At 32.9% G+C, this 26,412-nt stretch overlaps 1 protein-coding gene across 1 annotated transcript in view; it reads left to right on the top strand.

The window, feature by feature from the left end:
- The window catches only part of LOC143348759 (uncharacterized), a 63,134-nt gene that overhangs the window by 5,495 nt on the left and 31,227 nt on the right, over nucleotides 1-26,412 (top strand). The window contains exons 2-5 of the mRNA XM_076779355.1: nucleotides 4,885-5,406; nucleotides 17,747-17,771; nucleotides 17,973-18,808; nucleotides 22,385-22,721. Coding sequence (XP_076635470.1) covers nucleotides 4,885-5,406; nucleotides 17,747-17,771; nucleotides 17,973-18,808; nucleotides 22,385-22,721 — 1,720 coding nt within the window. The remainder of the gene's footprint in view (nucleotides 1-4,884; nucleotides 5,407-17,746; nucleotides 17,772-17,972; nucleotides 18,809-22,384; nucleotides 22,722-26,412) is intronic.

A 26,412-nucleotide genomic window follows, 5' to 3' on the forward strand; every position in this document is an offset into this window, starting at 1 on the left:
TCCAAGATAAAAATTTCTTAGTAAAATTCATTTTTACAAAAGTTGTAAACCTTGTTGAGCGGTTGAGCAAAATGGCGACACTTATAATTTTTACTTTTATAATAAAGTTGAAGATCGTGCGGGGATTCCCGTGGCTTTTGATTGAGTCGAGTCATTTTATTCGAGCAGCATGGTCGACATCGCAATTACTGCAATTTATTTATATTAAACTATGTAATACCTAAAGAATAATTAAAGTGGTTGTGTTTAACATTTAAATATTGTCTATATACAGGGTGTTCGACCACCCCTGGGAAAAATTTTAATGGGGGATTCTAGAGGCCAAAATAAGACGAAAATCAAGAATACTAATTTATTGATGGAGGCTTCGTTAAAAAATTATTAACGTTTAAAGTTCTGCCCGTACTGAATTTTTTTCTAGAAAGTGGGTAGGATTTCGAGGGTAGGTCTAATCACCAAAAATTATTGTAATTGACCCCTGCAATGGAAAATAATTTTTCCAGAACGATTTGAAATTTTTTAATTTTGTCAGAAAAATTTCAGTAACTACTCGAATTTTTTTCTAGAAAGTGGGTAAAATTTCGAGGATATGTCTATTCGCCAAAAATGATTCTAATTGACCCTCGCAACCGAAAATAATTTTTTCAGAATGATTTGAAATTTTTTTTTTAGCCAAAAATTTAAACTACTGTCGATTTTTTTTAAAAATTCGTTGTCGGTTTTTAGTAATTTTGTTTGACGCCCTACAGAAAAGTTGTTTAATACTTTTTTCTAGGTATCCGTGAACTCTACCTTAGGAAAAAGTTTCATTGAAATATATTCACTATTGTAGGAGTTATGGTCGTTTGAACATTGAACCATTTTTTATGGGGTTTTTCTCATTTTGCGGGTTGAAGGATCGACTTTTCGAATATTTTTGCAATTTTTACATATTCTTCACTTAAATACGCGTCGTTTGCCATTTCAAACATTAAAATCGTCCAATTCGTTCAGGAGTTATAACATTCTAAAGATTCGCATGAAATTTCAGGGAAGTATTTATGGCCTCATATTAGATTTTCGGTAAGGAATTTTTTTCTCGAAAGTGTGTAGGATTTCGAGGGTATGTGTAATGACCAATAATGCTTGTAATTGGCCCCTGTAATTAAATATAATTTTTTTAGAATGATTTGAAAATTTTTTTTTCCGTCGAAAAATTTCACAACTTCCCGAATTTTTTTCTTGAAAGTGGGTAGGATTTCGAGGGTATGTCTAATGACCAAAAATGATTGTAATTGACCCCCGCAACCGAGAATAATTTTTTCAGAATGATTTGAAATTTTTTTTTTGTCGTAAAATTTAGGCAGCTACCCCCTGGTTGATTTTTCTTAAAAATTCGTTTTCGATTTTTAGTAATTTTGTTTGACGACCTACAGAAAAGTTGTTTAATACTTTTTTGTAGGTAACCGTGAACTCTACTACAGAAAAAAGTTTCATTGAAATATATTCACTATTGTAGGAGTTATGGTCGTTTGAAAATTGAACCATTTTTTATGGGGTTTTTCTCATTTTGCGGATTGAAGGATCGACTTTTCGAATATTTTTGCAATTTTTACATATTCTTCACCTAAATACGCGTCGTTTGCCATTTCAAACATTAAAATCGTCCAATTCGTTCAGAAGTTATAACATTTTAAAAATTCGCATGCAAGGTAGCATTTATGGTCTCATATTAGATTTCCGGTAAGGAATTTTTTTCTCAAAAATGGTGAGGATTTCGAGGGTATGTCTATTGACCAAAAATGCTTGTAATTGACCCCTGTAATTAAATATAATTTTTTTAGCATGATTTGAAATTTTTTAATTTCGTCGAAATATTTGTCCACCTTCCGGAATTTTTTTCTAGAAAGTGGGCAGGATTTTGGGGGTAGGTCTATTCACCAAAAATTATTATAATTGTCCCCCGCAATCAAAAATAATTTTTCTAGAACAATTTGAAATTTTTTTTTTTCATCGAAAAATTTGGGCACCTAATTAGATTTTTGGTAAGGAATTTTTTTCTCGAAAGTGTGTAGGATTTCGGGGGTATGTGTAATGACCAATAATACTTGTAATTGACCCCTGTAATTAAATATAATTGTTTTAGAATGATTTGAAAATTTTTTTTTCCGTCGATAAATTTCATATATTCTCGAATTTTTTTCTAGAAAGTGGGTAAAATTTCGAGGGTATGTCTATTCACCAAAAATTATTGTAATTGATCCCTACAACTGAAAATAATTTTTCCAAAACGATTTGAAATGTTTGAATTTAATTGTTAATAACTTTTTAACGATGCCTCCATCAACAAATTGGTATTCTTGATTTTCGTCTTATTTTGGCCTCTAGAACCCCCCATTAAAATTTTCCCCAGGGGTGGCCGAACACCCTGTATATTTGTTCAATCAGTTCCTATGCAAGAAGACCTGATATTTTTCAACAAACTTTGGAGGTCTGTATTTTTTAAATAAATTCGAAACTTGAAAAATGATGACTTAAACTACCCCTAATATCGTATGGTCTACATCATATTCAATTTTAAACAAAATCCCATATATCGAGGGAAAAAATGATCAATTTTACATAAAATGGCCTTAATGTAATCATGTGATCATTCAGTCGTTGTAATTCGATAATCGAAACAAAATTTTTAACAATTAAAATAAAAATTTCTAATTTAAGGAATGGTTTTCCAACTAGAAATTATATGGATCGTCTGTAATACTTCTTTCAAAATTAATATTACTTTTTCTTTTTCTACTTGTTGCTGTTTGTAAGTTTTTTAAATGTAGATTTAAAGACAAACAGAAAAGTCTCGTAGATCACACTATAAGTAAAATGAAAGAAACTACAATTTCGCGATTAAAAAAAAATTAATTCGCGCAAAAATCGGATATCGAAAAATCGATTTCGAATCGAACATTATTAGTACATAGCATTCCATCGTTCATTTTATTCGTCGTTCGCCATTTTGTAATTTTTAACAACGTCAAAGGAAAATCGTTCAAAGAAACTGCACAGAATTTATATTTCAAAAATGATTATCAAAAAAGTTAAATATGCAAATAAAAATATTAAGAAAATCAAGAAGGATCCTACGTTAAACGCAGCAAAATTGATCAGTGAATTTCTAGTAAGAAAATATTAGAAATGTTTTTCATTCCCATGTTGGCAAACATGCATGTCTAGGAAATATTTCTCTTTTCCTCATTGGCAAACGTGCACACCATTCTTTTGTTTCAATATAGCACTTGAATAGCGTTCAGTACTATGCATGGAACGATTCTTGAAATATTAAAATAAAACCTAAAAAGTATATGTATCATTTTATTGTCCAACCCTATAACCTCTGCTACAGAAAGCACGAATATTAATTGTATTCACTGTAGTTTAGTTATTCTTTTACTAAAAATTTAAAGCTATTTCGCAGAAGCATAGTTTCAGTATCACTGCTTATAAATTACAATGATAATATCGAAACAAATATTTAACACTAGATTTACCAGCTATTTAAATATACCTATTTCTACCAAAACCAGTCAAAATGACTGGTCTTTAGAAAAAGCATTCACTGGGATTTCCAGTCTTTATTTACTTTTAAAAAATGGCAAAAAAAGATTAGTAATATTAATTGTAATACATAAATAGATTTATTGACATTATCAATTAATCAAATGCTTAATTATTTGTAGTTCATCGGTCACAATTTTTACATATGCTGATTGTGCTCTGTGTGCACTTTCCACATACATTTTTTTTGCATATATTGCAAATAGTTGTGGTCTTATTATTATTGAAATATCCTATCTGACACCTAAAACATGGACAAAAACTTGAAGTGGCCACCTTCTGGAACCTAATTGTACAGTATATTTTCATGCCATTTGGTCAGTGACATCGATGTCAAAGTTTGTTATTATAAAAAGACAATTTTAGTCTTACAAGTAAACTTGTTAGTACAGGTTTACTCTTGTAAACTGTAAGTGTACATCCATTTGATTCGTACAGCAACGTTGAGAAACGAACCATGCTATCTTTCTTCTGTTTACAAATTCTCAGGATTCCCCTCCTGTTTGCACGTATTGGTCCAAGCAACAAAGTATTTTTAGATAATAATTTCAACGCCAGAGGCAAACTGGTAAAGAAATTGTCTGTTGTTATGGTTCTACCTTTCAAAGTATATGGTTCTACAAGTTTCAGTACAACATATTCACTTAGTAGGGATGATGAATCTCGAGCCTCATCTATCCCTAAATAAGGAAAGCCACTTATTCAAAATTTTGTTTTAACATCAGATGCAAGCCAAAATTTTATGCCTTTCTGAGGTTTGTTTGACACGTATTGTGTGAACCCGCATTTGGTCTTCGTTGGAAAGAGTTGCTCATCCACCGTAATATAAGCTCCTGGTTTGAAGCAATTTTGGCTATTTTCAATAAATTTATCCCAAACTGTTGAAACTAAAGCGAATTTGTCTCTTTGTAAACGTTGACTCCTCTGATTTCTTTTGTCGAAACGAATGTAAATACACAATTTGACTGAGTAAATATACAATTCCAAGAATCGCTACACGTACTGCATCAGAATCATGATTTGAGTCATTTCATCACATGGAAACATGCACCAGTCATTTTGACTTGGTATAAGTGTCAATAACAATAAATATATTTGTTACGAATACATATAAAAAATAATATAAAGTTCATGAAACTGATTCTTTAATTATAGCTACAAAAGTCATGACATCATTTTGGAAAGACATGCAGTAGAAATTTTGAATTGAAATTGCAAAAGACCAGTCAAAATGACTGGTCTGGTAAATCTAGTGTTAACGGTTGCACTAGAGTCTGATTAATCGTCGAGTTGCAGGTTCGCGTCGCTTGGAGCGAGAATCGCCAGAAGAATGGAAAAGATCTCGAGCATGTTGAAGTGGTGGCTCGTCAGATTCCTGGACGTTCCAGGCCGGCCACCGGAAAAACGAGGAGTTTCAACGTGATCGAGAAACCGACGATCCTTTATTCCAGACAGGAGCTCGCGGAGAGACTGAGACTCGCCTGGAAGCATCGCGAGGAGAACAAGGCTAACATCAACATTTTTTTGGCTCACGGTATCTTGCAAGAAAGATGCGACTCCGAGATGTCGCAAGACGTCACAACGCGAGACAAACGCGTCGATGAGGATTGCACGGAAAAAGGAACGGAGAGTACTACGGATAGAAGATCTACCACAATTTTAGCGAACAATATTCTCAACAAAGATGGCGACGAGTTATCGTCAGATTTTCAGCACTCTTTCGCTGGAATGGAAGAAATTGCAGACGAAAAGGAAACTTCTGAACGTGGGGGCAGAAAGTGGGAAGCGGCGAGCAACGCGGAAGAGAAGCAAACAGACGTAAGTCGCATACAATGCAGTTGTGAAATTAATTTACCCGTTTATAATTTGAATTAATTTTGAATTTTTTAAAAATTATATAAGACAGTGATAAATGTTAACGATATACATTAACACGCTGACTGCCATAGTGTTTCAAGCCTACAACGTTGTTGGATTCCATTAGAATTGACAACGCTTTATTTTCCTAAGAAACTTGTGCAATTTGTATTAGGTTGACTAACAAGGGACCATCTCGAAGTGTAAACCTCCAATTTTGATGAAACTTCGCAATTATGTAGTTCTCATAAATCTATTAGACACGTATTTTTTTGTAGCTGCTAATATTCACTTTAAGGGGTTGAAATCAGCCCTCAAAGTTGGGGGTTCAAAACATACTTTGTTGAATATCTCGGAAACTATTAGAGATAGGGGTGTGCTTCAAATGGATGAAATTTATGTTTTTAAACGGCGAATTTGATGGTGTAAAGAGATTTGCATAACTTTTATTTGTTTAAACAATATGTTAAAAAATAGCACATTTTTTTATTTTTCTCGTTGGATATTAATGATTTATTTTTCTCCATTTGTACAGAGAAACTACATATCCATGTACAAAATACGGATAAATTGGAATTTTGATTTTTTCACAATAAAGAAAGATTTTATATTTGTAATTTTTTTCGTATTTCGTGTTGAACGAAGTACCAGATCGCATACAGGGTGTTCGGCCACACCTGGGAAAAATTTTAATGGGAGATTCTAGAGGCCAATATAAGACGAAAATCTAGAATACCAGTTTGTTGATGGAGGCTTCGTTAAAAAGTTATTAACAATTAAATTGAAAAATTTCAAATCGTTTTGGAAAAATTATTTTCGGTTGCGGGGATCAATTACAATCATTTTTTATGAATACACATATCCCCGAAATCCTACCCTCCTTCGAGAAAAAAATTCGGGTATGTGGTACAATTTCTCGGTGAAAAAAAAAAAATTTTTCAAATCGTTCTAAAAAAAACTATTTCCGATTGCAAGGGTCGATTATAATCATTTTTGATGAATAGATATACCCCGGAAATCCTACCCAGGTTGGAGAAAAAAATTCGAGAAGGTGTGAAATTTTTCAACAAAATTAAAAAATTTTAAATCGTTCTAAAAAAATTACTTTTGATTGCAGGGACAAATTACAATAATTTTTAGTCAATAAACATACCCTCGAAATCCTAACCATTTTCGACAAAAAAATTCCTTACCGAAAATATAATTTCAGGCCCAGAAATGCTTCCCGTAAATTTCATGCGAATATTTAAAACACCATAACTTCTGAACGGATTGGACGATTTTAATGTTCAAAAAGCCAAACGCCGCGTATTTTAGTGTAGAATATGTAACAATTATAAAAATATTGGGACGGTTGTTCCTTGGCCCCGTAATGTTAGAAAAACCCCATAAAAATGGTCCAATTTTTGAACAGCCATAACTCCTATAATAGTGAATATATTTCAATGAAACTTTTTTCTGAAGTAGAGCCCATAGGTACCTACAGAAAAGTATTAAACAACTTTTCTGTAAGACGACAAGCGAAATTATTAAAAATCAAAAACAAATTTTTAAGGAAAATCGACAGTGGGTAGGGTGCCAACTTTTAGGCAAAAAAAAAATTTCAAATCGTTCTGGAAAAATTATTTTCGGTTGCAGGGATCAATTACAATAATTTTTGGTGAATAGACATACATCCAAAATCCTACCCATTTTCGAGAAAAAAATTCAAATAGATGGACAAATTGCCGTTCTACAGCCGCAACTTTGAATGTTAATAACTTTTTAACAAAGCCTCCATCAACAAATTGGTATTCTTGATTTTCGTCTTATTTTGGCCTCTAGAATCTTCCATTAAAATTTTTCCCAGGGGTGGCCGAACACCCTGTATGCGATCTGGTACTTCGTACAACACGAAATACGAAAAAAATTACAAATATAAAATCTTTCTTTATTGTGAAAAAATCAAAATTCCAATTTATCCGTATTTTGTACATGGATGTGTAGTTTCTCTGTACAAATGGAGAAAACAAAATCATTAATATCCAACGAGAAAAATAAAAAAATGTGCTATTTCTTAACGTATTGTTTAAACAAATAAAAATTTTGCAAATCTCTTTACACCATCAAATTCGCCGTTTAAAAACATAAATTTCATCCATTTGAAGCACACCCCTATCTCTAATAGTTTCCGAGATATTCAACAAAGTATGTTTTGAACCCCCAACTTTGTGGGCTGATTTCAACCCCTTAAAGTGAATATTAGCAGCTACAAAAAAATACGTGTCTAATAGATTTATGAGAACTACATAATTGCGAAGTTTCATCAAAATTGAAGATTTACACCTCGGGATGGTCCTTTGTAAGTACTAGACTCTTTCTGACGATTCTTAAATATTGCAAGCTTTTATATACTATTGCTGGAGATAGGTAGAGGTAGAGACGATGGTCAAAGGGCAGTGTGAGGTTCAGGATGAGTAAGAATTAGAAATCGTGATTAGGATGTTTGGATGAGGACGAGTCTGTAATGTTTACGATGTGACTGAGTGGTATTTGTATTCGAATTAATCTTGAATTTTTAAAAAATCACATAAGACAGTAACAAACGTTAACGATATACATTAACATGCTGACTGCTATAGTGTTTCAAGCCTACAACGTTGTTGACTTCCATTAGAATTAACAACACTCTATTTTCTTCAGAAACTGGTGCAACTTTTATTAAGTTGATTAAGTACTAGACTCTTTCTGACGATTCTTCAATATTGCAAGCTTTTATATACTATTGCTGGAGATAGGTAGAGGTAGGTACGATAGTCAAAGGGCAGTGTGAGGTTCAGGATGAATAAAGATAAAAATCATGATTCGGATGTTTGGATGAGGATGAGTCTGTAATATTTATGATGTGACTGAGTGGTATTTGTATTCGAATTAATTTTGAATTTTTAAAAAATCATATATGACAGTGATAAACATTAACGATATACATTAACACACTGACTGCCATAGTGTTTCAAGCCTACAACGTTGTTGACTTCCATTAGAATTGACAACACTTTATTATTTTCTTAAGAAACTCGTGCAACTTGTATTAGGTTGACTAAGTACTAGACTCTTTCTGACGATTCGTAAATACTGCAAGCTTTTATATACTATTGCTGGAGATAGGTAGAAGTACAGATGATAGTCAAGGAACAGTGTAATTCAGAAAATCGTGATTAGGATGTTTGGATGAGGATGAGTCTGTAACGTTTATGATGTGACTGATTGATATTTGTATGGTCGTGTTGGTCATCCAACAACATATTCAATTCATGAACTTTAATACGTATAAATTTTGGAATAATGTCATTGACATTAGATATACTACAAAATAACAAGTGCAAACTCTTGAATATTTCTATTTGTTATGCTATAATTTGACAAAAATGTCGACTATTTCTCTAGACAGGAAAATCAAATGTGGCAGTCAACGTGTGAAAAAATTCTAATAAAAGCAACCCTCCAAGGATAATTATTCTGTTAAAGGGTACTAGAATCCACTTAAAATAAACCCTAGAACACAAAAACAATTATGTAGTATTTAATAAGAGATACATACATTGGTTGTATTACGACGCGGCAAGTGTACATTGCACGTGGTTCCAGCACGAACTAAGTAGAAAGGTACATGGGAAATGAACAGAAACGCGTGATTGGTCCGCAACGCACCAATAGATGCACGGCGCTGAGACCGCGAAAATTCGAACCGTTTTTACTCGAGTAATTGTAGGTTATATTGTTCACATTATATCTTCTTTTAAGATGAACCATAGTTTCCCTCTTTTTAAGCAATTCTTTTCTATCTATCGAATAATTTTATTATATCACTTTTGTAACATTTTTTCGCGTGTTACTGAATAAAACGAACGTCCAGTTTTGATCTTAGTCCAAGTATTTTCAGACTATCGCGAGCAGTCGACTTTGGAGTATTTAATTTGTTAGATATTTTATACGTTTGGGCATTACGATTTTTTAAATTTTATTTTCAAAATTCGCGAGGTAATTCTTCGAACCACCTTTCAATTCGTCTGCTTTGGAAACCTGAATTTTTCAATTAGTACAGTATAATTAACACTGTTGCAAATAATTAAAATCGAAATTTTATATTATTCCTTGAATAAATATACTTTCAAGCAATACAAAGCTTTCGTCATCCATCGAGATGAAAAGCACCTGGAGCTCGAAAACATACTTTTTGATGAAGTTCCATCTATGAAAGTAACAAGTTCAAGAAATTCTTTATAATCCTCTCGTGACTGTTGCTCATTTTCTGGGATATTTGTTGAAAATTGGATCATTTCTTGAACTACTATTAAATTGTTTGGTCACGTTTCTTGAAACTTTTTGTATAACGAAAAATTGGAACTCAAAGATTTTGATAGTTTTTCGTTAAACACATTTTGTAGAATAATCTCATATGTATAATATCGTGAGATTATAAATATAAATCCTCCAGTGGAGACCTCTGTACGTTACTGAAGAAACTAGTCGATCACGTGATCGTTCTTCCAGTAGCATGTGGTTATACTTTCCGATACTTTTTCGTACGCATTAACTCGTAATAAAGTGTATTTTATTCTTTGCACTTGCGCTGTATTGGTTAATTCTCCGCCCCGCGATCAACTAGCCTTTCACAGATGCCTACAGAATAAATATAAGATAACCCTCTTTAATTTTGGTTCAAGTAGAACGCAGGTTCCTTGAAAACGCCCTCTATTCGTTAAAGTGGTATCACAGCAAAGTGCTTGCACAATCCCCCTTCTAATGAGTTATATACCGCCGAGGCTTCGTCATTTCCACTATTAGATGGAACGATGGAAATTCCCAACAATCATTTATCACCTCTACAAGTGATAATTACTGGTAATCTCTCGACGTTTCTTGACTCGTGTGAAGCTGATAAAAGTTTTCAGTGTTCTGTAATCGCATCAATTAAATCATTAAATATTGAACGCAATTTCTGCGCAAGGTTTGCACGAAGTTCAGATCGACAGCGACGAATCCATGTTGCATTAATTATTAAGTCTTCTAAATCACAATTAATAGCTTCTGCAACAGCAGCAAATTTAAATTTTACAAAAATATGAAAAAATTCTTTCAACAAAAGTTGCATCGTTCGATGAAGCAAATGTAACCTTAAAAAAAGTTTTTTTCACGGACAATTGTGGAGGTTATAGGATTAGACAATAAAACGACGCATATACTTTTTAGGTTATATTTTAACATTGCACGAATTGTAGCATACATGGCACTTCTCTTCAACTGTTATACTCAAACAAAAGATGGCGTGCATGTTTGCCAACATGGAAAAGAGAAATATTTCCACATGTGCATGTTTGCCAACATGGAAATGAGAAATATTTAATATTTCCAACACCAATATTTGAAATTTCAAATTCCGACGAGATTTTCTACACTTTCAGGCCGCCACATATGTATTCGTGGAATGAATCATAAATTTTAAGGTTATGAATAATGATTGACCAGGTTTCGTCAATGTATTCTCCAACTAGACTGAATTAGATTATCTCAACTTAAACGCCATCTGCTGTGAGAACTTATACCTAACTTAACCTTACAATAAAAATGACTACAGTTCTTGTTATCTTATTTAAAGTTTAAGTTATTTTAAAGTTACTTTGCATCTCTTAAACATATACAGAGTGTTCGGCCAACCCTGGGAAAAATTTTAATGGGGGATTCTGGAGGCCAAAATAAGACGAAAATCAAAAATACCAATTTGTTGATGGAGGCTTCGTTAAAAAGTTATTAACAATTAAATTAAAAAATTTCAAATCGTTCGAAAAAAATTATTTTTGGTTGCGGGGGTCAATTACAATCATTTTTGGTCATTACACATACCCTCGAAATCCTACCCACTTTCTAGAAAAAAATTTGAGAATGTATGAAATTTTATCGACGGAAAAAAAAAATTTCAAATTGTTTTGAAAAAATTATTTTCGGTTGCAATGTTCGATTATAATCATTTTTGATGAATAGACACCCCCCCCCCCCCCCCCCCCGAAATCCTACCCAGTTACGAGAACAAAATTCGAGAAGGTGTGAAATTTTTCGACAAAATTAGAAAATTTCAAATCGTCCTAGAAAAATTATTTTTGATTGCAGGGATCAATTATAATCATTTTTGGTCAATAGACATACCCCCGAAATCGTAACCATTTTCGAGAAAAAAATTCCTTACCGAAAATATAATTTCAGGCCCAGAAATGCTTCCCGTAAATTTCATGCGAATATTTAAAACACCATAACTTCTGAACGGATTGGACGATTTTAATGTTTCAAATGGCAAACGACGCGTATTTAGGTGAAGAATATGTCAAAATTGCAAAAATATTCGAAAAGTCGATCCTTCAACCCGCAAAATGAGAAAAACCCCATAAAAAATGGTTCAATTTTCAAACGACCATAACTCCTACAATAGTGAATATATTTCAATGAAACTTTTTCCTGAAGGAGAGTTCACGGATACCTGCAAAAAAGTATTAAACAACTTTTCTGTAGGGCGTCAAACAAAATTACTAAAAATCGAAAACGAATTTTTATGAAAAATCAACAGGGGGTAGCTGCCTAAATTTTTCGACGAAAAAAAAGTTTTTGAAATCTCTCTAAAAAAATTATTTTTAGCTAGGAGGGTCTATAACAATAATTTTTGGTCAATAGACATTCCCTCGAAATCTTAAGCAGTTTCGACAAAAAAATTCCTTACCGAAAATATAATTTCAGGCCCAGAAATGCTTCCCGTAAATTTCATGCGAATATTTAAAACACCATAACTTCTGAAAGGATTGGACGATTTTAATGTTTCAAATGGCAAACGACGCGTATTTAGGTGAAGAATATGTCAAAATTGCAAAAATATTCGAAAAGTCGATCCTTCAACCCGCAAAATGAGAAAAACCCCATAAAAAATGGTTCAATTTTCAAACGACCATAACTCCTACAATAGTGAATATATTTCAATGAAACTTTTTCCTGAAGGAGAGTTCACGGATACCTACAAAAAAGTATTAAACAACTTTTCTGTAGGGCGTCAAACAAAATTACTAAAAATCGAAAACGAATTTTTATGAAAAATCAACAGGGGGTAGCTGCCTAAATTTTTCGACGAAAAAAAAGTTTTTGAAATCTCTCTAAAAAAATTATTTTTAGCTAGGAGGGCCTATAACAATAATTTTTGGTCAATAGACATACCCCCGAAATCGTAACCATTTTCGAGAAAAAAATTCCTTACCGAAAATATAATTTCAGGCCCAGAAATGCTTCCCGTAAATTTCATGCGAATATTTAAAACACCATAACTTCTGAACGGATTGGACGATTTTAATGTTTCAAATGGCAAACGACGCGTATTTAGGTGACGAATATGTCAAAATTGCAAAAATATTCGAAAAGTCGATCCTTCAACCCGCAAAATGAGAAAAACCCCATAAAAAATGGTTCAATTTTCAAACGACCATAACTCCTACAATAGTGAATATATTTCAATGAAACTTTTTCCTGAAGGAGAGTTCACGGATACCTACAAAAAAATATTAAACAACTTTTCTATAGGGCGTCAAACAAAATTACTAAAAATCGAAAACGAATTTTTATGAAAAATCAACAGGGGGTAGCTGCCTAAATTTTTCGACGAAAAAAAAGTTTTTGAAATCTCTCTAAAAAAATTATTTTTAGCTAAGAGGGTCTATAACAATAATTTTTGGTCAATAGACATACCCTCGAAATCTTAAGCAGTTTCGACAAAAAAATTCCTTACCGAAAATATAATTTCAGGCCCAGAAATGCTTCCCGTAAATTTCATGCGAATATTTAAAACACCATAACTTCTGAATGGATTGGACGATTTTAATGTTCAAAAAGCCAAACGCCAAATATTTTAGTGTAGAATATGTAGCAATTATAAAAATATTCGAAAAGTTGTTCCTTGACCCCATAATGTTAGGAAAACCCCATAAAAATGGTCCAATTTTCAAATGACCATAATTTCTACAATAGTGAATATATTTCAATGAAACTTTTTTCTGAAATAGAGCCCATAGGTACCTACAAAAAAGTATTAAACAACTTTTCTGTAGAATATCAAACAAAATTTCTAAAAATCAAAAACGAATTTTAAAAAAAAATTGACGGGGGGTAGGTGCCTAAATTTTTCAGCGAAAAAGAAAGATTTCAAATCGTTGTGGAAAAATTATTTTCGTTTGCGGGGGTCAATTACAATCATCTTTGATGAATAGACATACCCTCAAATTCCTACCCACTTTGGAGAAAAAAATTCGAGAAAGTTTCGACAAAATTAAAAAATTTCAAATCTTTCTGGAAAAAATATTTTCGGTTGCGGGGGTCAATGACAATCATTTTTGGTGAACAGACATACTCCCGAAATCCTCCCCACTTTTGAGAAAAAAATTCAGTACTGGCGGAACTTTAAACGTTAATAACTTCTTAACGAAGCCACCATCAACAAATTAGTATTCTTGATTTTCGTCTTATTTTGGCCTCTAGAATCTCCCATTAAAATTTTTCCTATAGGTGGCCGAACACCCTGTATGTATATCTAAGCATTTGAATATTATATTACTGTTTAGCAATTAGACTTAATTTTGTACAGAAATCAAACTTATAACTCAGTGGAACCTTTATTAATAAGGAAAAGAACCACACACCAAGGAAAACGGAAAAAACTTAACCTATCATAGCGCCACATAGCGGCAGCACTTAATAACAAAAGGCGCGAAATTGAAACTGAATATTCTACCAGTTATCAACTTTTTCGTACGTTTGCAATTAAACTGTTGTATTCCTCTTAATAATACTTTATTAATCGGAATACTAGGTTAACGGCGTACAAATACAATTTGACTATTCGACTTTTAGTCTAATACAGTTAGACTAAAAGCTTGCGCGTTCGTGTGACTGCCGAGAATCAGAATCAGAATGTGTCTATTTTGGGAAAAGAGCAGGATATACAGGGTGTTCGGCCACCCCTGGGAAAAATTTTAATAGAGGATTCTAGAGGCCAAAATAAGACGAAAATCAAGAATACCAATTTGTTGATGGAGGCTCTGTTAAAAAGTTATCAACGTTCAAAGTTGCGGCTGTAGAACGGCAATTTGTCCATCTATTTGAATTTTTTTCTCGAAAATGGGTAGGATTTTGGGTGTATGTCTATTCACCAAAAATTATTGCAATTGATCCCTGCAACTGAAAATAATTTTTCCAGAATGATTTGAAATTTTTTTTTTTTCGTCGAATAATTTCACACCTTCTTGAATTTTTTTCTAGAAAGTGAGTAGGATTTCAGAAGTGTGTCTACTCACCAAAAATGATTGTAATTAGCCCCCACAACTGAAAATAATTTTTCTAAAACGATTTGAAATTTTTTTTTTTTCGTCGAAAAATTCAGGCACCTAATTAGATTTTCGGTAAGGAATTTTTTTCTTGAAAATGCGTAAGATTTCGAGGGTATGTGTAATGACAAATAATGATTGTAATTAACCCCTGTAATTAAATATAATTTTTTTAGTATGATTTGACATTTTTTAATTTCGTTTAAAAATTTCGGTATCTACTCGAATTTTTTTCTCGAAAGTGGATAGGATTTGGGGGGTATGTGCATTCACCAAAAATGATTGCAATTGACCCCCGCAACCGAAAATAATTTTTCCAGAACGATTTGAAATTTTTGAATTTAATTATTAATAACTTTTTAAGGAAGCCTCCATCAACAAATTGGTATTCTTGATTTTCGACTTATTTTGGCCACTAGAATCCCCCATTAAAATTTTTCCCAGAGGTGGTCGAACACCCTGTATATGCAGGACTGGAAAAGAGGGGAAGGTAGGGAGAGAAAAGAGAGAGAGAGAGCTTCCAAAAATGAGTCAGTGGTCAAGGTTCAGGTGTGAGTCAGGATAACTATGGAAAAGAATTTGAAATGTTTCGGAGTTTTTGTATGCGCGTAAACATGATGTAGACATACTGGCGTAAACATATGTAGTGATACATACTGGTATACAACGAAAGGGTCTAGCCGAATAAGCATGGTAAAAGTGCCCCCAAACCAAATTGAACGGGGTTAATACCACTCGATAGGTGGTTCGAAGAAACCCCTTTTCCCAAAGTTTCAACCCGATATCTCTACTACGGGGGTAATTACGGGGTGAAAATCATTTTTTGGTTTATCCTCAATATCTCCCGTTCTACTCAATTAAAGATTATGAAAAAAATCATGGTTATTCTATCGATTGATGTACATGTTTGAGAATTTTTTCAGAATTTTTGGATGCAAATTCGATTTTTAAAAAATTCGAAAATATTTTAACCGTCGATTTTTTGTCGAAATTATCAAGTGACCACATTTGTTTTTATACAGTATAAAGCTCTCAAAAGAATTAGTAATCCCTAATTTTTTCAGATTTTTCGAAGGGCTGGAACGTAGTCAAAAAAATAAAAAATGATTAAAAAAAAGTGAAAAAGCTTTATATTGTCTTAATTACTTACGTGACCATGCTCATATTTTTACAGCTATAGCATAACATTATGACTATTAATGCGTAATTTTTTCAGATTTTTTGGAAAAGTGCATTATTGTTAAATAAATATGAATTCATATTTCGTACTTTTTCATACCAAAAAAGGCCGCACATGCTTTTAAAATAGATATAATTAAAATATATTTGTTTACATACTTTGTTAACTGGTCGCTAGATGTAATTTCAAATATGTACGTGTGATACTGGACTCCTCTTGATTAGAACCACTACGGCGCGGCGCGATGCGCTGATCATTTTGGTACAGCATCCTTGTGTATATAATATATAAAATTAATATTATAATATGTATAATATATATTATATACATGAAGTTTTTTAAATATTCCTTAAATATTTTTGCTTTAATTAAAATATATGATCTAAACAAGGTTTACCTGCTATTATTTTTATTGCCAGCATTAATAACTCGGTCTGTTCTTCAATCTTCATCGCTGTCATCATTTATTACAGGATTTACTTTTTCACTTTCAAATAATTTACTCAGTATTTCTGCAGGTTTTATTATTTTTGAAGTGTACCTGGCATGCGATAGATAATAAATTATCGCAGCTATATGGGAGCAGCATCCAATTGTCCTGTTACCACTTGCACATCCGCAAAAATATCGTCTAATTCCCGAGTAGCCCGTTGAATTTGATGTATAGTCTATGTAGCACTTGTACAGTTTTTTATTAATATGTCGTGATTGCACTTTGAACTGAACTATATTTTCCTTTTGTTTTAGATAACTGAGGTTTATTTCATTTTGTTCATTCATTATTTCGGCAAGATAGGATATTGCTTGGGAAAATTGATACGATCCCGAAAAAATATTTTTAGACTTTGTTCGGTCATTTCTGGGAAATCGAGTAAATCGGTTACTGTTATTTTCTTAAATGCAGCACTATGAGGAAGGACACAGAACTTACCCCAGAACCGTCAAAAGCAAAACTTCAAACATATATATAGCTATGTGTTGTAACCACGCTGTGTGCGTCTATGTGCTTTTTAATATAATAAAATATTATATTTATAATATTGTTTGCGTTAGTCTCATCCTCATCTTTATGTTTATCAGTACATAATATTATTCAGATTCAGACAAAATGTTGGCAATGTCGCGCATGGTTTATCGAAATGATCAGCGCATCGCGCCGCGCCGTAGTGGTTCTAATCAACAGGAGTCCAGTATCACACGTACATATTTGAAATTACATCTAGCGACCAGTTAACAAAGTATGTAAACAAATATATTTTAATTATATCTATTTTAAAAGCATGTGCGGCCTTTTTTGGTATGAAGAAGTAGGAAATATGAATTCATATTTATTTAACAATAATGCACTTTGCCAAAAAATCTGAAAAAATTACGCATTAATAGTCATAATGTTACGCTATAGCTGTAAAAATATGAGCATGGTCACGTAAGTAATTAAGACAATATAAAGCTTTTTCACTATTTTTTAATCATTTTTTATTTTTTTGACTACGTTCCACCCCTTCGAAAAATCTAAAAAAATTAGGGATTACTAATTCTTTTGAGAGCTTTATGCTGTATAAAAACAAATGTGGTCACTTGATAATTTCGACAAAAAATCGATGGTTAAAATATTTTCGAATTTTTTAAAAATCGAATTTGCATCCAAAAATTCTGAAAAAATTCTCAAACATGTACATCAATCGATAGAATAACCATGATTTTTTTCATAATCTTTAATTGAGTAGAACGGGAGATATTGAGGATAAACCAAAAAATGATTTTCACCTCGTAATTACCCCTGTAGTAGAGATATCGGGTTGAAACTTTGGGAAAAGGGGTTTCTTCGAACCACCTATCGAGTGGTATTAACCCCGTTCAATTTGGTTTGGGGGCACTTTTACCATGCTTAAATTGTAAATTGTTTCACTGGCGAATCTGTTACAATATTTTCGTTCTTTCTTTTCGTTTCTAGCGACCATCGAGAAGTTCGAACGTCGACGAGCATCCTTCCAAATCGAAGAAGAAGCCGTCCTTGAATATCGACTGCTCGAACATCCGCGATTTATCTTCAACATTACCGTCGATTAAAAATGAAAATTCGACGCCAGTTGTGAAAACGTCAAAAGACGATTTCTCCTCCGCCAAGCAAAAGCGGGCGAGTTTTCACAGCGGCGGTAACAAAGCGTTTCTCGAGCCGATCAGATCGTCGATAGAAGCGAAATGGAATCCAGTGGCGGACAAAGCTGCTCAGCAAAAACTGCCCACGGACGCCAAGAGTGAAAAAGGTTCAGCGACGCAAAAAAACTTGGAGAGCAAAGATAACGTTACGTTCAACAGAGCGTCGGAGATAAGATGTGGCTCGATCGAGAGAAACGCACGCACGAGAGTCGAGAACAAAACGATTTCATCATCCTCGGAAGATGATAAAACGATTGATCAGAAAATAAGCAGTAACAAGGCTCCTTCGACGATAAAAAAGACTGCTTCTACGAACAATATCGCGGAGAACAAGGATGGTTCCACGATCGATAAGAATATTAACGCGAGGAACGCGTCTGATGTTGTATGCAGCGAGAAGAATCCATCGTTGAAAAAGATAGAACCTCAGAAGATCGATCAGAGATCGAGGAGGACCAGCTCGGCACCGCCGCAACGTCACCTGGGAAATGCTTCGACGAGTAATCGTGTTCAGGTCAATATCGTGATCAACTCGTCGAGTACTATAGCTTCGGGAAAGAATAACGATCAGGAGAAGACGGACACGGATTGCAGAGATAACGCGTCGAACAGAATAGACACGGCGTCTACAAAGGTATAGTATGGTATAGTATAATAAAAAATCTATTCTTTTGTGATAATGACCTACACTCGTGCACGAAAGTATTCGAACGATTATATTTATGATAATCAACTGATGAAATATACAGGGTGTTCGGCCACCTTTGGGGAAAAATTTTAATGGGGGATTCTAGAGGCCAAAATAAGACGAAAATCAAGAATAGCAATTTGTTGATTGAGGCTTCGTTAAAAAGTTATTAACAGCTGCGCCTGTAGATAGGCAACATGCGTACAGCTGCGTGCATAGCGATTGTGGTTCTCACTCACAAGGAACCTTCGCGAACGGTCTGGCTTCGATTCTGATGAAACTTCGTACACTTATAAAGCAGCCAAAAATAATCGATACGTATTTTTTTTTAGCTGCGGTAACTCGAGTTTAAGGGGTGTAACCACCCCTTGAAGTTTTGGCGCGAAACGGCTATCTCGAAAACGGAAAGACGTACGAAAAAATTGTTAATGGGCGAGGTTAATGGTTTCTTATGTACAATAACATGGTGTTGAAAAATTTAACAAAATACAATTTGTTTATAATAAAAAAAAATTTATTAACTTAATTTTTCATTTTATTGAAATTTTCATAATGACAAAAAATGACGGGCATTTTATTCCAAATCCATTGGTATGTAACATTTTTAAATTGCCTCTTATAGTTTTGCAGATTTTGATGATTTACATCTTGCGCGTACATCCACTATGGTAGGAGCCGTTCTAACTTTGATTTTAATGAAGCACTGTAGGCTTGCACTAAATTATACAGTAACAAGTAACATGTAACAATAACAGTAACAAGTTTCATAACAGCAATGAAAAGATTAATTGTTTTTATTACCCATTTATGACATCGTGGCAAAGGTGGAGCGATTTATAAATTATAAATACATACAGTATGTATAGCAATTACTCTATGTAGTTTCGATAATAGTGGTACTCGTCGAAAAAATGTTTGAAACATAAAGATTTCTTACACCATGCGCATTTAATTATTGCCACGTCACCACAAATATGGCATTTTGGTTCATTTTCAACAGAATAGCAATACTCAACAGGATTCTGGAATGCATTTGGTTGTTCATCTATATAGGGTATTCGGCCTGGGAAAAATTTTAATGGAAGATTCTAGAGACCAAAATAAGACGAAAATCAAGAATACTAATTTGTTGATGGAGGCTACGTTAAAATATTATTAATGTTTAAAGTTTCGCCCGTACTGAATTTTTTTTTAGAAAGTGAGTAGGATTTCGCGAGTAGGTCTATTCACCAAAAATTATCGTAATTGACCCCAGCAACCGAAAATAATTTTTCCAGAAAGATTTGGAATTTTTTAATTTTGTCGAAAAATTTCACACTTTCTTGAATTTTTTTCTCCAAAGTGGGTAGGAATTTGAGGGTATGTCTATTCACCAAAAATAATTGTAATTGACCCCTGCAACCGAAAATAATTTTTCTAGAACGATTTGAAATCTTTCTTTTTCGCTGAAATATTTAGGCACCTACCCCTCGTCAATTTTTTTTAAAAATTCGTTTTTGAGTTTTAGTAATTTCGTTTGACATCCTACAGAAAAGTTGTTTAATACTTTTTTGTAGGTACCTATGAGCTCTACTTCAGAAAAAAGTTTCATTGAAATATATTCACTATTGTAGAAATTATGGTCATTTGAAAATTGGACCATTTTTATGGGGTTTTCCTAACATTATGGGGTCAAGGAACAACTTTTCGAATATTTTTATAATTGCTACATATTCTACACTAAAATACGCGGCGTTTGGCTTTTTGAACATTAAAATCGTCCAATCCATTCAGAAGTTATGGTGTTTTAAAGATTCGCATGAAATTTACGGGTAGCATTTCTGGGCCTGAAATTATATTTTCGGTAAGGAATTATTTTCTCGGAAATGGTTAGATTTTCGAGGGTATGTCTATTGACCAAAAATGATTATAATTAATCCCTGTAATCAAAAATAATTTTTTTAGAACGATTTGAAATTTTTTAATTTTGACAAAAAATACCTTCTCAAATTTTTTTTCTCGTAACTGGGTAGAATTTCGGGGGTATATCTGTTCATCAAAAATGATTATAATCGACCCTTGCAATCGAAAATAATTTTTTTAGAACGATTTGAAAAATGTTTTTTTTCGCCGAAAAATTTCATCACCTACCCGAATTTTTTCCTCGAAGGAGGGTGGGATTTCGGGGATATGTATATTCATAAAAAATGATGGTAATTGACCCCCACAAACGAAAATAATTTTTCCAGAACGATTTGAAATCTTTTTTTTTCGTTGAAAAATTTAGACACACCTCGTCGATTTTTCTTAAAAATTCGTTTTTAATTTTTTATAATTTTGTTTGACACCCTACAGAAAAATTGTCTAATACTTTTTTATAAGTATCCATGAGCTCTAGTTCATAAAAAAGTTTCATTGAAATATATTCACTATTGTACGAGTTATGGCTGTTTGATAATTGGACCATTTTTATAAGGTTTTTCTAACTTTACAGGGTTAAGGAACAATTTTTTGAATATTTTTAGAATTTCTACATATTCTACACCAAAATACACGTTATTTGCCGTTTGAAACATTAAAATCCCCCAAACCGTTCAGAAGTTATAATGTTTGAAAGATACACAAGAATTTTGGAGTGACATTTCTGGCCTGAAATTATATTTTCGGTAAGGGATTTTTTTCTCGAAAATGCGTAGGATTTCGAGGGTATATCTATTGACCAAAAATGATTATAATTGACCCCTGCAACTAAAAATTATTTTTCCAAATCAATTTGAAAATTCTTTTTTTCATCGAAAAAAGGCACCTGCTCCCTGTCGATTTTTCTTAAAAATTCGTTTTTGATTTTTAATAATTTTGTTTCACACCCCACAGAAAAATTGTTTAATACTTTTTTGTGGGTGCCCATGGGTTCTGCTTCAGAAAAAAATTTCAATGAGATACCTTTACTATTTTTACATTAAACATACCCCCGAAATCTTACGTATTTTCTAGAAAAAAATTCGAGAAGGTGTGAAATTTTTCGATGAAACTAAAATATTTCAAATCGTTCTGAAAAAAATATTGTTAGCTGTGGAGGTCAATTACAATCATTTTTGGCGAATAGACATACCCACGAAATCCTACCCATTTTCTAGAAAAAAATTCGAGAAGGTGTGAAATTTTTCGACGAAATTAAAATATTTCAAATCGTTCTGAAAAAAATATTGTTAGCTATGGGGGTCAATTACAATCATTTTTGGTGAATAGACATACCCCCCAAAATCTTGCGCATTTTTGAGAAAAAAATTCAATACTGGCGGAACTTTAAACGTTAACAACTTTTTAACGAAGCCTCCATCAACAAATTAATATTCTTGATTTTCGTCTTATTTTGGCCCCTAGAATCTTCCACTAAAATTTTTCCCAGGGGTTTGACAGATTTTAAAAATTGCCTTCACAACAGAATTTTCACCTCCACGAACTTTCCAATTTTTTTTTTATATGCAGAATTTTGTAATTCGGAAAAAAAACGTTTCATGCTTTTCGTGTGAATGTGATTAGGTGTCATCTGGGCGATCGGTGAGATCAGCGCCGTTGAAGAAGCGGTCTAGAAGCGCGAAGAGACGTTTTTGGGGCACGGGCACCTGCAAAAACGACGAGGACGGGAAATCACGAAACCAATCGGCTGGCCGTGGAAGGAACCCGATCGATTCTAAAACAATCGATATCGTCACAATGGTATCCCTTGTCAGCTCTGCGGACAGCGGCAGCGACACCGAGAATTCACCCGGGGATGATAAATTGATCGACCAGTTACGCAGTAAACTACCCACTACATCCATCATCAAAACGTCGATGAACCCAACTCTAAGCGTCGCGAGAAGGCCCATTAAATCAGGTACAATGCAAACGACGCCTTCCACTTTTTAAAAATATAAGAATCATCGCTCAAACCTTCCCTTAACACTTTGACTGCCACGTCACCCATACAGGGTGTTCAGCCACACCTGGGAAAAATTTTAATGGGGGATTCTAGAGGCCAAAATAAGACGAAAATCAAGAATACCAATTTGTTGATAGAGGCATCATTAAAAAGTTATTTACAATTAAATTCAAAAATTTCAAATCGTCTTGGAAAAATTATTTTTGGTTGCGGGGGTCAATTGCAATCATTTTTGGCCATTACATATACAACTGAAATCCTACGCATTTTCGAGAAAAAAATTCCTTACCGAAAATCTAATTAGGTGCCTTTAGACGAAAAAAAAAAATTTCAAATCGTTCTAAAAAAAATATTTTTAGTTGCAGGAGACGATTATAAGCATTTTTAGTGAATAGACATACCCCCGAAATCCAGCGCATTTTCGAGAAAAAAATTCATAAACAAAAATCTAATATGAAGCCAGAAATGCTTCCCTGAAATTTCATACGAATATTTAAAAAATCATAACTTCTGAACGAATTGGCCGATTTTAATGCTTAAAAAAGCAAACTACGCGTATTTTGATGGAGAATATGTAGCAATTCCAAAAATAATCAAAAAGTTGATCCTTGATCTCGCAAAATTAGGAAAACTCCATAAAAATGGTCCAATTTTCAGACAGCCATAACTCCTATAATAGTGAATATATTTCAATGAAACTTTTTTCTGAAGTAGAGCCCACAGGCACCTACAAAAAAGTATTAAACAACTTTTCTGTAGAATGTCAAACGAAATTTCTAAGAATCAAGAACGAATTTTTAAGAATAATTGACGAGGGGTAGGTACCTAAATATTTCAGCGAAAAAGAAAGATTTCAAAAATCGTACTAAAAAAATTATTTTCGGTTGCGGGGATCAATTGCAATCATTTTTTGTGAATACACATATTCCCGAAATCCTACCCACTTTCTAGAAAAAAATTCGAGAAGGTGTGAAATTTTTCGACGGGAAAAAAAAATTTCAAATCGGTTTGGAAAAATTATTTTCGGTTGCGGGGGTTAATTACAATCATTTTTGGTGAATAGACATACCGTCGAAATCGTACGCACTTTCGAGAAAAAAATTCCTCACCGAAAATCTAATTAGGTGCCTAAATTAAGACGAAAAAAAAAAAATTTCAAATCGCTCCAAAAAAAAAATTTTAGTTGCAGAAGTCGATTATAAGCATTTTTAGTGAATAGACATACCCCCAAAATCCTGCGCATTTTCGAGAAAAAAATTCCTAAACAAAAATCTAATGTGAGGCCAGAAATGCTTCCCTGAAATTTCATACGAATATTTAAAAAATCATAACTTCTGAACGGATTGGCCGATTTTAATGTTTAAAAAAGCAAACTACGCGTATTTTGATGGAGAATATGTAGCAATTCCAAAAATAATCAAAAAGTTGATCCTTGATCTCGCAAAATTAGGAAAACTCCATAAAAATGGTCCAATTTTCAAACAGCCATAACTCCTATAATAGTGAATATATTTCAATGAAACTTTTTTCTGAAGTAGAGCCCACAGGCACTTACAAAAAAGTATTGAACAACTTTTCTGTAGAATGTCAAACGAAATATCTAAAAATCAAGAACGAATTTTTAAGAATAATTGACGAGGGGTAGGTACCTAAATATTTCAGCGAAAAAGAAAGATTTCAAATCGTACTAGAAAAATTATTTTTGGTTGCGGGGGTTAATTACAATCATTTTTGGTGAATAGGCATATCCCCGAAATCCTACCCACTTTCTAGAAAAAAATTCGAGAAGGTGTGAAATTTTTCGACGAAAAAAAAAAATTTCAAATCGGTTTGGAAAAATTATTTTCGGTTGCGGGGGTCAATTGCAATCATTTTTGGCCATTACACATAACCCTGAAATCCTAAGCACTTTCGAGAAAAAAATTCCTTATCGAATATCTAATTAGGTGCCTAAATTAAGACGAAAAAAAAAAAATTTCAAATCGTTCCAAAAAAAAAATTTTAGTTGCAGAAGTCGATTATAAGCATTTTTAGTGAATAGACATACCCCCAAAATCCTGCGCATTTTCGAGAAAAAAATTCCTAAACAAAAATCTAATGTGAGGACAGAAATGGTTCCCTGAAATTTCATACGAATTTTTAAATAATCATAACTTCTGAACGGATTGGATGATTTTAATGTTTGAAAAGGCAAACAACGCGTATTTTAGTGTAGAATATGTAGCAATTCTAAAAATATTCGAAAAGCTGGTCCTTGGCCCCGTAAAGTTAGAAAAACATCATAAAAATGGTCCAATTTTCAAACAGCCATAACTCCTATTGTAGTGAATATATTTCAATGAAACTTTTTTCTGAAGTAGAGTCCATGGGTACCTACAAAAAAGTATTGGACAACTTTTCTGTAGGACATCAAGCGAAATTATTAAAAATCAAAAACAAATTAAGACAAATCGAGAAGGGGTGCTAAATTTTTCGATGAAATTGAAAAGTTTCAAATCGATCTGGAAAAATTATTTTCGATTGCAAGGGTCGATTATAATTATTTTCGGTGAATAGACATACTCCCGAAATCTTACTCAGTTTCGAGAAAAAAATTCAGTATTTGGCGGAACGTTAAACGTTAATAACTTTTTAACGAAGCCTCCATCAACAAATTGGTATTCTTGATTTTCGTTTTATTTTGGCCTCTAGAATCCCTCATTAAAATTTTTCCCAGGAGTGGCCGAACACCCTGTATATAGGTGACACAACTTTTAATAGTAGAACTAAAACAATTAATTCCTGAGTTGAAACGTTAAAGGAAAATAAATTTTAATAGTCTTCATAAATTTTAATGAAGCTAGGAAAGTAACTACTACGACAACTTTTAAGTTGTGCATCTTACAATTGATTAAAATCAAAGTTTTGGTCTTGTAAACAATTTTAGGCTTCCAGACTGGCAGTCAACGTGTTAAGGGGGTGTATTCTAGTTTAGACGACAATTTTTTATATGTTCTTTGGAATTTAAGATAAAAAAGAAAACTATAACATTCTTGTCTATATTAAAAAATTATACACAATTTTTTCATGTAAAAATATTTCAAATTATTGAAGATATAGTTGTTTCAACAACAATAAGATGAACAAACTCAAAACCGTTATATTCAAAATAACGTGTCATAACTTTTGAACTATTAGGTTTATGGCAAAAGTAACATAATCCTTTTTTGTAAGGATTAAGAAATCACATTGAGTAGTATATTAAATAGAGAGGATGCAGTTACAGTTTTTAATTTTAATTTTTGCAATTCTAATTTAGGCTCATGAATTTATTTTGCATCTCTGATGGTTTTTGAGATATAATACGTTTTTGTAAACATTAAAAAGCCACATTGAATAGTGTATTAAATAGAGAGGATGCAATTGCAGTTTTTAGATTCATTAATGCATAAAAAAAATAAAATTTCATTCAGTTTGTATGTTTAATTTTCCCTTGTGACATTATTTTATATATCTAACGATTTTTGAGACATAATAGCTTTTTGTAAGAATTAAAAAGCCACATTGAATAGTATATTAAATAGAGAGGATGCAGTTGCAGTTTTTAATTCTAATTTTTGCAATTTTAATTTTGTCCCATGAATTTATTTTGCATCTCTGACGATTT

Source organism: Colletes latitarsis, chromosome 12 (genome assembly GCF_051014445.1).
Source record: "Colletes latitarsis isolate SP2378_abdomen chromosome 12, iyColLati1, whole genome shotgun sequence".
Lineage (NCBI taxonomy): Eukaryota > Metazoa > Arthropoda > Insecta > Hymenoptera > Colletidae > Colletes > Colletes latitarsis.